General features: G+C 44.8%; 1 protein-coding gene across 1 annotated transcript; it reads left to right on the forward strand.

The window, feature by feature from the left end:
* The first annotated feature begins 15,705 nt into the window (after positions 1-15,705).
* On the forward strand, positions 15,706-16,647 carry LOC121182723 (forkhead box protein B1-like). The gene has a single exon (XM_041039404.1). The coding sequence runs from the start codon at positions 15,706-15,708 to the stop codon at positions 16,645-16,647; it is 942 nt and encodes a 313-aa protein (XP_040895338.1).
* Positions 16,648-18,527: the final 1,880 nt, after the last annotated feature.

The following is an 18,527-nucleotide window of genomic DNA, read 5'->3' on the forward strand; positions in this document are numbered from 1 at the left end:
GTGCTCTTTGTTTTAACTTCTTTAATTGTTTTCATGTTGTTCAGGTTCCGGAAACTCGTTTTAATTTCATTTAGACGCTGATGTCGCCGCGGTCTGACTGAACCTGAGTCGGCCAAAAGAAGAACTGGCAGACGAGTGAAAGTCACCTGACTCACAGGCCCGTGGAGAGATGTTTCCTGTGAAGGGCCGCCCGTCCCCGGGGGCCCGTCACGGCAGGATAATGGAGAACTTCCTCCCCGGTCGTATTTAACAACAACAGGCTCGATTCGGTTCCATCGCTGCTCTTTGGTCCCACGGCCCCTGAACACATCAGAGCAGTAATGCTGGCAGATTGTTTCACTAACAGTTCGGGACCATGTGAATGGTGACCCCCCCCCCATCTCTCCAGGCTCTGCACACACCTTGTTAAATCCCACTTTGTTTGCGTCCCTCGTCCTCTGACAGTTAAAGAAGTGACGAATGGCCATTATTATGGAAAGAAGGTTACTCTTATACACGGCTCGTGGCGCTGAGGGGGGTGGGCGCCGCCGGCTGCTCCATCACTGTCAGGCAAACTAATGATAAGATATCATAAGACACAGGACGGCCATGTTAAGATGGAGTGGCCTCCCGCCGAGTTTTCATCAGCCGCCGTCTGTCTGCGCTCAGCATTCATCTTGATTCTGCATCCACTCGCACTTATTTTGCTTTACACCTGCAAAAATACATCAAACACTCGGAGCTTCTGTAGATTTATAAGTGGAAGAATTTGCTCGCACGTTTCAAATGAATAATGATGATGTTGTGAGTAATTGGCCCGATACCGATCGCCCCCGGTGCTGTTTGCAGTGTAGAATAAATACGGCTCGTTCGGTGTGTTCTGTCTCTTCTACAGAAAATCCTCCAAATTAAACAACAAAACACTGTGAATGGTTTGTTCCCTTTACAACAACAACACGTCGCCTGTCTGTGACTTCAGCCCCGTTACCCGGGACTGCTGGGAAATAAATCTGATTTCCAGTGTGACTGCCTGAGGTTTGGTGGGATTTAGGTAAAGATGAAAGAAACCAGTGCTGACTGTTAGTGAGCAGCAGGATCTGGTGTGAGTTGCCACAGCCTTTAGAGGGCGCCGTCAGACGCTGTTGGTTTTCTGGGGAGAACTGTGTGTCGTGCTCTTCACCTCTGTTGTAGAGATCATTACATGAATCATGGATCTACAGGTCCATCGCTGTAACCTCAGATCACACAGGTTGTATGGAGAGCTGAGCATTTGTCCCGTCGACCTCCATCTTTTCTTCCAGTTGATTCTGAGGAGGTGAAGCAAAGTGTTGACAGAAGCTGTAAATTCTTTGGTTACTGCGTCCTGTGAATCTTCCCTGAATCCCCACAGCGGAGATGGAGAACACAACGTTAGCACGACCCGTAGAGCCACAGTGAAGACATCCATCAGGAATATTCCAGAGTGAATCATACCAGGATTTCTCTGTAAAGTTTGGGAGAGATGGTTAAACACTGATGGAGTCAGATCACACTCAGGACTCGGGATGTGAACCTGGTCTCTGGTGCTTTGTTTGTCCACCATCCACCCCAGCCGTCTCTCTGTTTCCCCGTGTGGTAGAACATCGAACTTTATTCTTCATTTCGTGAGTGAAAGAAGAATTCAGTGTGTGATTTACAGCCGTCAAACTCCGTCCTGCTCCCAGTGATCAGAAAGTTTTAATCAGAGTGGAACAGACGATGATAAGCTGTTAGTCCAGGGAGCCGTGCTGCATTCAGGGTCTATAAAAAAACGCCCGTCTTTGCCCTCTCCTCTGTGATGGATGGATTAGAGGCTGAGATTGTTTTCCTGCTGCAGTTTCATTGAAGTTTCCTCTGAATTAATTTAAAGTGTGTGATAGTTAAGCCCTGGAAAAACACCTTCAAACACGAGTCTCCGAGTTTTCACCGCACGATTCCCAAATCTGAGTCTGAGGTTTGGGTGATGTGTTTGAAGAGGATTTTGATTTAATTACCACATGCACACAGGATCCGCACAGAGCTGCGCTGTGTTTAAATCAAAGTTAATATCAAAACAAAATCACACGCTAATCTTTTGATAATTGAATCCTTATTTATTAGACAGCTTTTATTTGTTTAATCACCAGCAAGAGAAATGAAGTTCTGCTGCAAATATATGCACAGACAAAGACAAAGTAAAGGCTCATCTTCTCTGACTACGGAAAAATGAACCAATAAGTGTTAACAGAAAGTATACAAGTAAACATTCAGATCTGGATTTACTGTTCATTCATTCAAACATAAACTCACACCGACACACTGTCAGAGAGGCGGCTGGTTTATTTGGTTTCTCAGAAGCGGCAAAAGTCACTAACTCTGTGTAATAAATCAAAAGTAGCACGGAGAACAGAAATAAACTAGTTTCTTTTTCTTTTCTATCAGTCATTTAATAAAATAATGATTGATAGAAAAATTGGTCCAAAAAATGGACCAAAAGACACTCAACAAAATTTGACCTGAGTCACACGCTGTCCTCACCTCACCTCGTTTGTTTGGGCATCGTTCTTTAGGCTTTAATTCTAACTGTGCAAAGAAAAGAGAGAGATTAATGCTGAAAAACGAGCATTAAAAACATTCATTCATTCACTCTATCTGAAAAATCAGCTTGACAGCGAGACGGGGCGGGGTCAGCCCGGGTCAGGGGTCAGTGGAAAACACGGACCATCATCGTGAAATGGACTCCACAAGGACTTTATCACATTTACCCAGAATTCAGTCTGACAGGTTTGGTGTTTCTGGGATCAGCAGTAGATTTTGTCCTGTGCATTTAAAGAACGTGGACATGAGCTTGTAAAGACACTGGAGCGTCCATCAGAGCGTCCGAGGTCAGACACAGTAACATTTAAATCTCTGTCCGTCCTGTGCTGTTGTGTTTGGTCGTCGTCCCGCTCGCAGCGTCTGTTCAGATGAGTCGCTCTGACTCACAAACCAAACGAGTGCGCTGTGTAAAGACCATTATTTCCGTTTGTCCTGCGCCGTATTCTGTCTTTATTATTGCATAACAGAGGAGTAAATACAACAGATTTATCCTCCCTAATGACTTCCTTGTCGGCCGTCCCTCCCTCGGCTCCTCGCTCCGGTGTGATTAATGCGGCACGGCCCGGCGAGTCCAGGCCGAGACACCGGGGGAGGACGGAGGGATGTGACAAAGCCACAACAGGAAGAAAACAAAAAGGTTGTGGAGAGATCACGGGAGGATTGTACGAGGAGCGCGGTGTGTATCAGAAACATTAAGAATGTAATGTGCTATTACTCTGTGAGCTGCCAGCCGCCTTCCTCTGGGCTCGGCGGATAATAGAGCGGGGCTTTGGACTCGTCTGACAGCCAACACGCCACCGCCAACAAGGGCCCTCGACACACCACCGCCTTAATACCAACCACACCCACGGCTCCTGGGACAAAAATTGACATCGTCTGGAGAGCAAAGCAATCAGCCGACCCGGTATTACCGAGCATTTATGTCTGAGCTGAGCCCCACACAGCAAATCTTGACCTTAAAGAAGCCTGTTATTCCATTTTCCTTTCAGACAACTCTGTAACTCCCTGTAAGAGCGGCGGCCCGTGGGGATTTCCTGCAGGTTATCTGTGGGTTTAATTCACTGATTCACCAATCTGTTTCCTCCTAATGCCGCAGAGGACGAGAACCCAACAGCAGCCGCAGAAACACAGGAGGAAAATCTGAGGACAGACTGTGACATGTTGATATATGATCCGACAGAGCCAAGAAGCTTCTGTTTTTCAGAGTAAATACTCTGGAGATTAGCACAGGTAAATGTGAAGGTGAGCTGTGGATCAACAGAGACACAAAGCAGAAACACTTATTAACTTATCAGATTTATCTCTGCAGGGTGAAACGTCTAAGAGCTGCAAACTTTTCTCTGAGGTCATGTTCGTTTCTGAGTAAGTTCGGTTTAAGGGGACAATGCTAACATGCTAATGTTTATCTGTCATAATGTTTAGCATGTTAGCATGCTAATATTAGCTAATTCGCAGTAAATACGTACGTGTGATAAACTGGAGTAACGACACATTTCAGTTTATGAGCTCTGTGACTTCATTATGGCTGTTGTGATGTAGAAACCTTGTATTTCCAACTTGTTTGTCTTTTCTTTTCACCTGTTTACCTCATTACTCATTTTCCCCTTCTTTTCCCTTTTCATCCCTTCATTTCTTCTCTCCCTGTCCTTTCCCTGTCCTCTCCCTGTCCTCTCCCTGTCCTTCTCTGTTTTCTAATTGACTTCATTCTTTCCCTCCTCTCTTCTCCTCACTGTCAGGTGATCTAAATGACAGATTTGCGTTCCCAGGTATTCACAGGACACCTGAACTCAGCACTGAGTCTTCCTGACCCTGTGACCTTCTCCTGTGCCGTCTGAAGGGAAGTGTAAATGAAAGGACAGGGGCCATAATTTAGTGGTTTTTGCAGTTAGACGCTGTGAGTTCTGGGTCTGATGTCTCCTCTGGTGGTGTTTCGGCGTCGTGCCCTGGGATCTGCCCGTCGGTAAACACCTCCGGGGTCGACCCGAATGCTGAGCTAACGTCCTCCCCGGCGTCGTTTCAGCCATTAGAGCTGTGGACTCAGCCTTCACTCAGAGGAGACGGCCTCATTTCCTCCTCCATCCTCCTCCCGGGAACACGACAAGCAGTTTAAGTGATTTCTCTCCGAGCATCCCCATAAGTGCGGCAAATATCCCCCTTTAAAGCCTGTGAATTGTAAAACATGATAGTCTGTGATGTTTCTTTTTTCTCCAACGCGTCTTTTTAAAAAGCTCAGCGATCACCGCCCGCCATCCGCGGAGATGAGCTAATTAAATTGGTACATTTTACAAGTCTTACTCAATAAATCTGAATAAATTAACAAGGCATTACTAAGGCTGCTACATTAAATTTGCATAGTGCATTTAATGAATATGCAACCGCGAGTGGAAAGGTCTGCCACTGTGAACCCCGGCGAATTAGCATAACTACTTCCAGCATGTTTCTTAAATAATGCTCTCATTTGCACATCACTGAGTTGGCTAATTCTGGCTTCGGCGAGGGCGGCCTCGTAATTAAAGAATCCCACTTTAATTTTTAATGAAGTTTATGTTACATCAATCCTGACAGTAATGAGGGGACGTGGAAACAAAAAGGCTGCTAATAATTAAATTCACAAACCAGTTTGAGGGATAATAACTCCTGAGGAGGAATTACATGACTAATTATTAATTAAATATTCATGGTATCATACAGTAGAGAGGTGGAGACGACAGCGGCTCCTGGAAGCAGCCGCCTCGACGCCGGCGGAGCCCAGATGCCAAACGGCTTTTATCTGTGAAGCACTTGAGAAGCTCATAGCGGCGCTCCACACAGTCATTAATTACAATGAGCTCTGAAACAAAAACAGGCTGTAATTGGTGGTCGTGTGCGTCGGCGGGATGTTCAGCGACACATCGCTCTGCAGATTCACACTGACTCCACTCAGAGCTCCAGCGTCTCCGTCACTCAGTCTGATCCTGTTTATTTATCACACTGACTCTCACAGTGGCTGATGAGCGAGCGGGGACACACACATCTGACCAGGTTTGAAACGAATCAACAAACAAACGTGACCAAATGAAATTTACCAGAAGTTCAGTCTCATTTTGTCGTGTTGTTCAAAACAAAGCAGAAACTGGTGAAACTCAAGCTTTTACTTTCTGTTTCTGTGAAGGTTAAAGATGTGAAAATGGATTTAATGTTTTAAATCCATCAGAAATATTCTGACACAGAATTAAAATTCAGAGAGAAAATGGAAGATAAACTTTTTTTAACTTGAGGTCTGAGACACAGCAGCGTGATCACCTACTGAAAGCCTGTCAGACGGTGTTAGAGGGACCTTTGACCTTTGACCTCAGACAGGACGTGTTTGTCTCACTAACCTTGTGAAAGTCAAGTGATTCACAGAGAGCTGCAGTGAGTTTAGCTCTGAAACCTTTAAATCTGAGTCTGAGGAAGTGTGAGCTCAGTGTTTGGTGTCGTGTTCGGCCGCAGCACGCTGTACACGCTGACACAGTAATCCCACAGTAACCTGGTCACAGTGCACAGCACACCTGTGCCTGTTCAGTCTCCCATCCACAGGTGTGATATCATCCCAGGTGAGCAAAGACCTGATGTAGCGCCTGAGGAAGCTGAGCGCTGCAGTGTGAGACGTTTACACTCAGACTGAAGGACGACTGGACAGCTGATGGAACCAGATCCACACGGTTTGGTGTTTTGTGATCGTGTGAATCTGATCACATCATGTGTTCACACTGAATGTGAACACGTGACGTATGTGTGTCGTCCACCGGGTGAAGAGTTTGATGAAGAGGTGTCAGACGCTCCCTGGTCCAATCACAGCGGACAGTTTGTTCCATTTTTAAAAGTTAATCTTAGAGGTAATGAGAGCTGAGCTCCCGCTAATTCACCACCACGCTCTGAAAGCACAGCCTGCAGACGGAGGAGGGTGGAGGGGGGCGAGTGGGTGGAGGAGGGTGGTCCTGTCTTTCCTCATTACAGACTTGTGAAACATTCTCATTGCTCGTGTATTTAATTGAGCTGCAGAAATGCAATATCAGGAGGACTTGGGGATAAATAAGGAGCGTTCCCATTGGTCCCACTGAGGAGCTATTGATGTTCCATAAATCCCAGTCAGGAGAAATTTAATTGAGTTATACCACGCTGAATTACCTTGCATCTAAATGGCATCCAGGTCCAGGCAAATGGAATAATTAGGCCCCGGCCAAAATGTTATGGAGTGTTATCCCGAGTGACGCGGGGCTGCAGATATTCATGGATTCTCACTCGACTGGCTGCATTTATGAAGAAGCAAATCAGAGACAAGGCCGAGCAGGGAGCACTTCACCAGCTCGGAGTCAAGAAGCTGGAAATCACAGCTGCGTCCGTGAAGAGCTGGAGACACACGACTTGTCCTACGACGTCTTAAACCCAAAACTACAAATTTGACAACACTGTTTGAAATCTGGGTGTTTGAGGATTCAGTTTCATCTGATTTTATTTCATTTTATGTTTTTTTTTTTTAAAGTTGTTTTGCAGCCTGTAAAATCCCAAACCCTGATACTGCTGACAAACACACTGACCACAGGGTCTGTTGAGTGACTGCTCCAGAGCTTTCACTTGTATCACATGATTGTCCTCAGCAGTTCTCAAAATTGTCCTCAAAATTTAAATGTAATAAATAAAATAAGGGATTCAGTCTATTTCTAAAATCCTGATTCATTCAGTTTAACAGTGGAGCAGTGATCTGCTTTTTTTGTTGTTTTTAATCTTTAAATTTTTAATCCTTTATTGTCCCTCAAGTTGTTCCCAACCAGGGGAAATTATTCTCTGCATTTTACCCACACACACGAAGCGTGACCTGCAGCACAGAGGCTGGGGCAGAGGGCTGCCTGCCCGGGGGAGCTGGGGTGGATCGGTGCATTCTCAGCTTCCAGGTTCTGAACTGAACATTCACTGTTTTCTCAGTTTTATCAGAAACTGAAGATTTTTCAAACGATTTGAATTTGTCACATTTTCCCTGAGAAGTTGGGATGTTTTCAGATTAACTGATTAATTTAGTGTTTATTGCTTTATTTGTTTAATAAAATGAATCATTTTCATTTTGCTTCCTAACAGAACAAAATCTAAACAGGAGAAAATAATCCAGGTGTGTTTTGATTTTTCTGTCCTGATTTCAGAAGCTCCGCTCCAGGTTTTCACCCTGACACCTCCACAGAGTCAGGTCAGAGTCCATGTCTGATTTTACCTCCACCCCCAAACCAAAAGGAAAGGTGGTCAGGTATCAGCTCCGCTAAACCCGCGGCTCAGAGCGGGAGGAGGCGGAGGACTTCACCTGCTGCAGGTGGACCGGATCCTCCAGACCCGATCCCACGCGCCAGACTCAGCTGTGACACTTTATCTCCAGGACTTTTTTCTCGCTCAGGTGAGTTTCCCGCCAGTTTTTTTTTTTTTTTTTAACATCCGCTGACGTATGAGGGCGGGCTGCGCTGGAGGCCGTTTGATTGGTTTATAGATGAGTCTCAGAGCGCTGGTTCGCTGGTTTCAGTCACGTTTAAATTCAGCAAACAGACGCCGTTTTACTAACGGAACGAACCAATGAGTCAAACATCTCCCTCAGGCTAAAGGTGATTTTCTGTCTCTGAAACGTCTGAAGTCAAAGTTTAAAGCCTTTATTTATCACCTGAGTCTGATTCACACTGAAAATGAGCAGCTGCAGCCAGGTGAGACCCAACCTGTCCGTTTATCAGCTGACACCTGTGAAAAGTCATTTAATTCTTCTGCTCCACCAGACTTCATTAGGAAATGTTGTACTTTTCACTCCACTACGTTTAAACAGGTGTATCTGTTATCCTGCTCATCGCTCCTCCGTCTGTTTAATAACCTGTTTTTACTGTTTTTATATCTTTAACTTAACTTTTTTATATATTGTAAACACGCTATTTTTTGCACCTGAGTTTCCTGCACACTTCCTGTTTTTCTTGTGAGCTGCCAAACAAGTGAGTTTCCCGCTGTGGGATCAATAAAGTCGGATGTTATCTGTCACTGTGCAGATCACAGTGGGCGCTGAAATGAAATATAATGTTTTGGTTTTTTGTGGTTTGTAAAAAACACTTCTACACTCAGCATGTCCTGTAGTTTGTAGGCTCAAAAATAAAAGCATCACATGTGGCTGCAACTTATTTTGAAATTTCAGAGGATGAAAGCCTCCGGTTTTATTTGATTAGAATAAACGAGCCAGTGATCGTTCGGACTCCCGATGACATGAAAACCCTCGTGTTCTTCGTGTTGAGGTTGGCGCACAGCTGTTTCCGCACAGCTGTTTCCGGGCCGTGGCGGTTTGGCAGCTCGGTACAGTGATAATCTGAGCGGCTCGTAACGACGCTGACGCTTCATTCACTGCTCTTCAGACACTAATCGCTGCACTAATTAGCAGCTCTCCTGGAGACCGCCGCTCGTTGGCTAATCAGCCTCCAATTTGCTTAACCAGCGGTTTAATTGAAGTGCGGCCTCGTGCTCACAGAGTCAGTGGAGTGTGAGACAGAGTCAGAGACAGACACCGGGACCTGGACACAGCAGTGCTGGTGCTTTGACACCATGAAGCACAGGACCAATAGAATAACGGTTATTTATCATTGATATTATTGATCCATCTTTTCTCTCCATGATGAAATGTTTGTTCTAACATCTGACACAGTGGAACAACGTCGCGCTGACTTCAACAGGTTCATTGTTTTCAGAAAAGTTGTTGATTTATTTTCTTTTGATTAAACTTTATTGAAACGTCTCTATGGAAACACTGGTGCTTTGTAACAAACACTGAAAGCGGTTTTGTGCAGGTTCCTGATGAAGACCATGCAGCGAGAGGAAGGTGGATTCACTCTGATGAAGATGTGAATGGATGATCTTCACTGGAGACGGGGATGCTGTGACAGCATGAGGTACACACACACACACACACACACACACACACAGGCCTGCAGGTTCACAGTGTGTCAGGTGATGTGTGGTAATTCCACTGAATGCAGATTAGTTTGGGATCATTCACCATTGAATGACATTGTCAGCTGAACTGATCAGGACTGAATCCAGTGATTAACAGAGACTGAGACTGTCTCCGTCCACGTCTGGGTCCGAATCAGCCGTGTGTTTGTAACACATCAAACTACAGAACCGTCAGATTTCCATCATGTTCTCTACATGATTTTCACACAGCGGCAGGAGGGAAGGAGGGGGAAGAGGGGTGAGGAGGGAGGGAGGGAGGAAGGAAGGAGGGAGGGAGGGGGAGAGGAGAGAAGCCAGACTTCACTCAGGTTTTCAGTGTGGAGCCTCCTGATGTTTCTGTTTCTGTCTGAACGTCGTCAGATGTGATGTTAATGTTCCCATGTAACTGAGCCTGTGTGTGCGTGCGTGTGTGCGTGCGTGCGTGCGTGCGTGCGTGCGTGCGTGCGTGCGTGTGTGTGTGCGTGCGTGTGCGTGTGTGTGTGCAGCTTCTCCATATTCAAACAGTGTAATTGAGTGATTTTCATTGTTGTGAATTCTCGTCATCCTGATAAATCAGCAGCTCTAATAGAGGCCACAAGCTCCGAATGGGGGGGCGGGGCATAGTGGTGGGTGGAGGCGGAGGTGAAGGGGGGGTTGTAGGCGGCGTGCTGGGTGGTAACGGCCATGACACATTCAGTGGCACCCATTCATTTATTTCATAATAAGGCCCTGGCCAACCTGCGGCGGCAGCAGCGGGGGGTGGGGGTGAACGTGGGGGGCGGGGGTGAATGTGGGGGGGTGGGCGGGGTATCATTAATCCCTCACAAATTGGAGGCGCGGCAGCGGCGGCACTCGATGAGTCAACAGCAGAGGAATATTCAAACACAGGCTCAGGTTCATTATCTGATGTGTGATCTCTGGACACTCAGCTCGTCATGATGTGGTCAACAGTGGTTACCTATGGTTACCAACACGCACACATGGTGGGAAAACAACAACAAAGACTGTAAACATCTAAATATTAGTGTGTCAGGTCACTGAGCTACTGACTGGTTCTGGGTGGTGGTTTGTTTGGATGCTGGAACAGTCAGAGGGTGGAACATGAGGGAAGTTCACCCCCCCAGGTGTTCACCACTCAGGTGTTCACCGCTCAGGTGTTCACCGCTCAGGTGTTCACCGCTCAGGTGTTCACCGCTCAGGTGTTCACCCCCCAGGTGAGGCTGATCCTCATGATCAGGTCACAGTTACATCTCCTACAATACGTGTTTGCTGTTGTGGTTAAGTTAAACTTCATTTTTAGGACACGTGTCTGTCCCTCTGTCTGTCCCTCTGTCTGTCCCTCTGTCTGTCCCTCTGTCTGTCCCTCTGTCTGTCCCTCCATCCAACACTGGTGCAGAGAAAGGTTTTATGTGTGTATGTGTGTGTGCGTGCGTGTGTGTGTGTAGTCTGCCTCCTCCTGAGTGCAGCTGAAGTGTTGCTGGATGATTGGATGATGAGGAACGTGCTGAAGTGTCACCAGCATTGCTGCTGCTGCATTTTAAACACACACATTCACACATTCACTCATTCACTCATTCATAGATACAGATGCTCACAGCTGAGCTCAGTCAGCTGCTCCACCGGCTCCCTGATCTTCAAAGATCCTCAGCAGCGCTGCGAGAAGCAGAGTCCGTCTTTAAAATACTTAGACAAGATTTAACTGTGAGAGACGGAGACGTCCTGATCCAGCTTTCTGTCAGAATCCTGATCCAAGTCCTGTAAAACTGGCTGATGCTGAATCAGTCAGATCCTTAAAGGTTGAATAAACATGTTTAAATTACAGCTCGTAAATCAAACATTTTATTTTTCCTTTCCGTCAGTTTAACATTTTAAATCTGTTTAATTTGTCTTGTCTTCAGTGGTTCGTCCATTAAATCTGGACTGTGGACATTCGTGGGTCCCACAGGACGATTCCTAATCACAGCTGACTCTAAATGAAATCCTGTAATTTGTAAAACTCAGTCTTTCTGCACCAAATGTGGATGAATCTGCCGCTGAAAATAAAAAAAAGTTTCCTCCTGTTTGTTTGATCAATGATGACGATTTTAAAGATGAGGAACCAATGAGCTGAGAGACGTGGACAGAGGAGGGAGGACAGGAAGAGACGGACCAACACTGTTGGTTTGACTCGAAACATGAACATGAAGATTCTCAGATTATTGAACATATTAAAGTTTTCCATCTGGATCAGATTCAAACAAAGACTCAGAGACTGAGTTTCAACCTGATTCATTCATACTGTTGTTGATCTTCGTATAAATGATCATGTGTTCACTGCACTGTGTGAACAACACTCCTGTTTCTGCTGCGGCTGCACGAACTTTAACATTCACATAGCAGCACATACACACACACACACACACACACACACACACACACACACACACACACACACAGACACACACAGACACACACACACACACACACAGACACACACACACACACACACACCCACACACACAGACACACACAGACACACACAGACACACACACACACACACACAGACACAGACACACACACACACACACAGACACACACAGACACACACAGACACACACACACACACACACCCACACACACAGACACACACAGACACACACAGACACACACACACACACAGACACAGACACACACACACACACACACACAGACACACACAGACACACACAGACACACACACAGACACACACACACACACACACACAGCGTACAGCTTCCTCTGGCAGATTATTTGGTAGAAGCTGAATTTTTATGACAGTTAAAATGAAATGTTTCAACCTGCTGTTTATTATTGTTACATGTTAAAAACAACTGTTCTTTTATTATGTTAATTATAATAAAAATAATAATTATTATAATTATAATTATTATTATAGTACTGCTGATATTTGTGGAGTTATTTGGAACAACCGTGTAAATGTTGTCATCAGCTGTGATGAGGCAGCGTTTCATTCAGTCATTAGAACTTTATTTGTTTGCTTGTTTGTTTGTTTGTTTATTTGTGTGAGGACAGTTGGATGCAGCAGCTTCTCGCTCACAGAGAAACTACACGAGGAAATAAATTCTGTAATAAATAAATGAAACGTCTCCTGAGCTCAGGACGTTGGTCACAGAAAGATGGAGTTTTATTGTTTTAGGATTAATAATTGCATATGTTTTACATAAGATTATGTACATTTCTAATATTATCAGTATTTCACTATAGACATTACAGCGTTGTTATTTCACTTCCAGCTCTCTGATTGGCTGCTGTGTAACCAATCATAAAGCTTTGGCAGGATGACAGAGAAGCTTTAAAATTTAAAGTCTGATTTTCATTTTCATCAACTCAGACGTAAACATTTATATTTAACATAAAAATCAGACTCCAGAGTCCACTGAGTCCATAGAGTCCACTGAGTGAGGACGAGAGAGACGGACACATCAGGATCATCTGAGACAGCGTCCATCAAATTACACAGCAATAACAATAACACTAAGAGACAAACAAAAACAAAACATGGAAAAGAATCAGTAACGTATTTTAATAATGGTTCATCTTTCATAACTGTAATAAAACTAAGATAAAAGCAGCATCAGATTTTCAGCTACAAACAATAAATTAGGAAAAACATAGAAACATTAACTGGAAACTTCATAAATTATTATTTTTTATTTGAAAATAACATTTGTGAGAATCTGCAGAGAAGATTTGAACTTGTCACTGTAAAAACTTATTTTCTGTTCATTTTTCTTTACACAGAATAAAACTGACAGTTCGTACAAAGTGAGAGAATGAAAGCAGCAGCTGATGGTTCGTGTGGAGAGATCGCATCAATAACCAGAAATCAGAGGGAAATTAACTGATGAACTGAGTCTGTCTCAGTCCCCGTGTTCTCTGAGCGTGTCTCTGCATCCTGAACGCTCTCCGTCAGATTATCAGCTCACAGGTCAAAGGTCAGACGTGTGAAAGTGGCTCTTTGGTGTCACCCCTCGTCCCCCCCGTCCACCCCCCCGTCCTCTGGGGATGTTAAAGCCCTCAGCTCCTCCAGTTTAAAGCCTCCTCTGCGCTTTGTTTGGGGCCTGAAACACTGATCATCAGCTCTTCATCTAATCTGATGTGAAATACAATGAGACATATGTCTCCTTTTACCAACACGAGCTCAGTGTTAAACACACGATCAGCTGTTGTTGTAATAACACGATGATAATGACTCAGACTGAATGTTGAAAAAATGTTTCTCTTTAACGCTGATTATTGTTTATTGATTATTGATTTCTCCATAAAATCAGTCAAACGATTAACTAATGACTCTCACACATAATTAAATTACGAATTAAACTTTCATTATCGGTCCAATACATTCATTCTGTAACGCGACAAATGTGTTATCAACACAATGATACCATCTTAATAAAGGCGTCATTTTAAAACCCGCTTTACATAATAATAATAATAATAATAATAATAATAATAATAATAATGGCCCGTGGACCGACAAGGCGCGCGCCTGTGCGCGTGTCGTGACAGAATCTTAGTAAATAATTTCAGTTTATTTTCTTCACAACAGAAAAATAATAAACAGGAATAAGGTTCATTAATAAACTTCATCTTCACTTTGTAGTAAAATTGTCTAAATCTGAAAAAAAAATCTTCAAAATAATACAATTATGATTTATATATAATCGATAATTATTGTTACAATTATTATAATTACTAGAATTATTATAATAATTAATAATAATAATGATAAACCCCGAAAAACCTTAAAAGACAAAGCCGTGGAAAAGAAGCCACAGCTGTGTTGAACAGTTCACCTGCGACTTTTATATCCGCGGTTTAAAACCCGTGAAACACACGTTCATCTTATGCGTCAAATAAAAACCTAAAACTTCCTTCAGTCATGATCCTGGGAATTAAAGGTGGAATTCTCTGAATAATGAAACTCTCCAGTTCTGATTTTCAGAGCAGTTTAAAGTTTTTTCAGGGACGTTTGTGATGAAGTTTAAAAAAAAAAAAACATCTCAGGAAACCGCCTCAAAAAATTCAGCGGTTTCTGTTCCGGTCATTTAAAAATCTGTGTCCGCGTAAATTCAGGCAAAAGTAAGTTTAAGGTTTTTTTTGTTTTTTTTTAAAAACATGTTTACGAGACTCATTTTTCCAGTTCATGTTTAGCATCATGTATTTTTCCTCGTAATGAGAAAGTTGGAGCAGAGTTCAGATCGAGGCTGTAAAATGAGAAAACGACATTAAACAGGAATAAAACAAATTTCCAGTAACGCCGCTCAAACAGCGCCTCTATTTGTCAATGCAAATTGGTGAGGGGCACCAACCTCCCCTCAACCCACACACACACACACACACACACACACACACACACACACACACACACACACACTCATACACACACACACGCTGTGCGTAAAATGTTGCCAAACGCACCAACATACCTCCACAGCGCGCAGCGCAGCTCTGCCACAAACCTCCCGACACTCAGACCCCTCTGCTCGGCTTTTCTCGCCTCGTTTTGGCGCCGCGGCTTCAAATGAAAATGACTTGTGTTGGCTCAGTGCGTCCATGTAAATACGTGTAAATGAAACCACACTGTGGCCCCGTCCTCCCCCTCCCTCCCTCCCTCCTCCTCCTCCCCCCCCCTCCTCCCTCCCTCCCTCCCTCCCTCCTGGCTGTGATCATGTGATGGTGAAGAAGTGGCCCATTAATGAAGCTCCTCTCCGGGGGTCTTTTCTGCTCCTGTCACCGCCGTCCAGCCCGCAGACGGGACAGACCGGGAGAGGGACATGGAGGAGGCAGCAGCAGCCGCTTAGCGCAGCTCGGCAGCGCAGAAGGAGGAGACGGGACACCGCGCTGCACCTGCCGAGGACCCGCAGCAGGCAGGCAGGGAGGAGAGGAGGAACCAGACGCTGCTTCTTCAACTTTCTATCAACTTGTCGGCGGAGCCGCGGCTCCATCGCTGAGCGAGCAAGACGGAACCATGTGCGCCAAGTGCCAGGCAAGTTTCTTTTCCTACGCAAAGGTGTTTTGAAGAGTTGGAACACTTTGGACAAAGTTTGTAATAAGTGAGAGGAGTTTTCTGCTGACTGAGACTGAATTAATCCTGACCCGGCTCGGCCCAGTCCGGCTCAGCTGAATAATGCCTCGACCGGGGAGGAACACGTACAGCGACCAGAAGCCCCCGTACTCCTACATCTCCCTCACGGCCATGGCCATCCAGAGCTGCCCGGAGAAAATGCTCCCCCTCAGCGAGATTTACAAGTTCATCATGGACCGGTTCCCGTACTACCGGGAGAACACGCAGCGGTGGCAGAACTCCCTGCGGCACAACCTGTCGTTCAACGACTGCTTCATCAAGATCCCCCGCAGGCCGGACCAGCCCGGTAAGGGCAGTTTCTGGGCTCTGCACCCGAGCTGCGGCGACATGTTTGAGAACGGGAGTTTTCTGCGGCGCAGGAAGCGCTTCAAGGTGGGCAGCATGCAGGCCACGGACCCGCTGGCGCCCAGCAAACCGCAGGACGCAGCCCATTACCTGCAGCAGCAGGCCAAGCTGCGGCTCAGCGCGCTGCACGCCGCCGCGCAACTCCCACAGATGCCGGGCGGATACAACCTGAGCTCCGTGTCTCAGCCCTCCAGCTTCAAACACCCGTTCGCTATCGAGAACATCATCGCCAGAGAGTACAAGATACCGGGCGGTCTGGCGGCCTTCTCCACCACAGGGTACCCGCTCCACAACCAGCTGACCCCGGCCTGGCCGCACATGTACGGCTCCGGGATGATGGACACCGCGGCTCCCATTTCCATGGCCCCCAGCGACTACTCGGCCTACGGCATGCCGCTCAAGTCCATCTGCCACAGCGGGCAGACTTTGCCCGCCATTCCGGTGCCCATCAAACCCACGCCCGCCTCAATGCCGGGCCTGCCCGGGCTGCCCACACACATCCCGGCTTTCCTCGCGAACTCGCCCCAGTCTCTGAGCCCCACCTCCCCGCAGACAGCTACCGGACAAAGCAGCCCGGCCGCGCCCGGAGAGGCGCTGCCGTCCTCGGCCTCGCTGCAGTCCGCGGTGGCGGTGCACTGACGGGAAACGGAACTTTGTTCTCTTTTTATAAAAGAAAAAAAAATTAAAAAGGGAAAATTAGAAACTTCTGTAACTCCAAAGCAGAGCTTCATCTCCAGGACACAAATACGAAGATGTGCGTTATTTTGATTTTAGTCTTTATTTTTTATTTTTTCCCCGAAAAAAAAGAAATGAATCCGTCACACCCTCTGGCGTGAACAGTTTTTTTTCCATCATGTAAAGAAACAGCAGGTTGACCTCTGACCTCCAGTGAACGACAATAAATAACAACAATAATAATAATAATAATGACATTTACGGACAAATATCCTGAGTTTTCCTGTGAATCCGTTTGTTTCCAGATTTTTGTCAGGAACTAAAACCACATGCTTCGGTTTCCTCACGCTGCTTCACAGCACACTGACTCTGTTCAGCGGCTCAGATCGAGACAAATTATCCGGATCCTTTGTGTTTGGAGCCTTTTCTTCTCACCCTGAAAGAAAAGTCTCAGATTAATGACTTTTCCACTTTTTTTTCTTCGGCCTCGGTTTCTTCTCTGCGACCGAAGCAAAAGTTAAAACTCAAAGTTTATTTCACCACCTGCAGGATTTTACTTCTAAAATATTCACGAACGCAACAAAACGCAGCAGGAAAATCTTCATTAAAATACAAACTAGCATTGGGTGAACCAAATCATCACCCAGTCATTCCCCGTTTTTATTCGTTTTTTTTTTAAATAATCGATATGAACAATCACAGAGATGAGAGGATGAAATAAGACTTGAAATCATATATTTATGTCAGAGGTTCTGCACAGTTTAAAAAGAAAACCACTGGAGATGTTTGACCGTGAATGCAAGGATCTACTGTCTCTGATGCACTTTTTAAAAAATGAAACCTAGATGTTTTTTATTGAGTAGCTGACAGCCGTGCAGGTTTAAGTTAAAGCTGTGGTGTTCAAATGACCTGCTGTCTGTGTGTTTGTACTGCTGCATGCTCCAACTGTCTGAACAACAATATTTCAGTGTTTGTAAATTTTAATTTTCTTTTTTTGGGCTGAAAGCATGAACATGACCGATGGGCTTTTTACTCCCTGCGCTCTGTCTGCTCATTCACATCCATTAAAAAAACCTCCCTGGGAAAAATACACAAAAAACAGTGAAGGGGCTTGTTATTCACATGTACACACATTATAACACACACACACACACACACAGTCCATTTGTACTTTTCAGCAGATGTTTTTTTTTTTTTTCCTCCTTTCAGAAAAAAACGTTGTGATTTTTACTTCCCTGCTTTGGCAGCTGAGTTTCTGATTCTTTGTGGATTCACATATATGAAATACGTGTAATAATAATAATAATAATGTTCATATTTTCAGCATTAACTGAATATGGTTGTTGTCAGGTACAAATCTTTTATGTCCAAATTAAATCAAGTCATTTTTATTTACATGGCACCAAATCACAGCAGAGCTTATTTCTCTTTAATGTTTCTCCATCATGTCGAACTTTCAGGAATTTTATGAAACAAAATTTTCTTTCTTTCTTTCTTTCTTTTCTCTCTTTCAAATATTGGCTGAAGATTTTTAATCGTGGAACGATCAGGCTGGAAGAGAATTTAATTTTCTGCTTGGTGACCTCCTCATACACGATGGTGTCGACCAGAAATATGAGAAGTTAAATTTCCACATTTCATTTTTAAGTAATTTTCCTCAATGTAAAACAGAACAGCAGCAACAGGCAAAATCTGAACGGGTTTCTTTCATTAATGAGTCAAATAATTCATCAGTTAATATCAGACAATTCAATTTCTGTCAGTCAGTGAATTGATAATTAGATTCAGCACTAAATAAAACCCTGAACACAGGTTTGATCTGGAGTTTCTGTCTGTCGCAGAGT

Source organism: Toxotes jaculatrix, chromosome 1, assembly GCF_017976425.1.
Source record: "Toxotes jaculatrix isolate fToxJac2 chromosome 1, fToxJac2.pri, whole genome shotgun sequence".
In the NCBI taxonomy this organism is placed as follows: Eukaryota; Metazoa; Chordata; class Actinopteri; family Toxotidae; genus Toxotes; species Toxotes jaculatrix.

Bases quoted from the DNA above. Each gene is read 5' to 3' on its own strand.
- LOC121182723 (XM_041039404.1), top strand. From the start codon at position 15,706: ATGCCTCGACCGGGGAGGAACACGTACAGCGACCAGAAGCCCCCGTAC.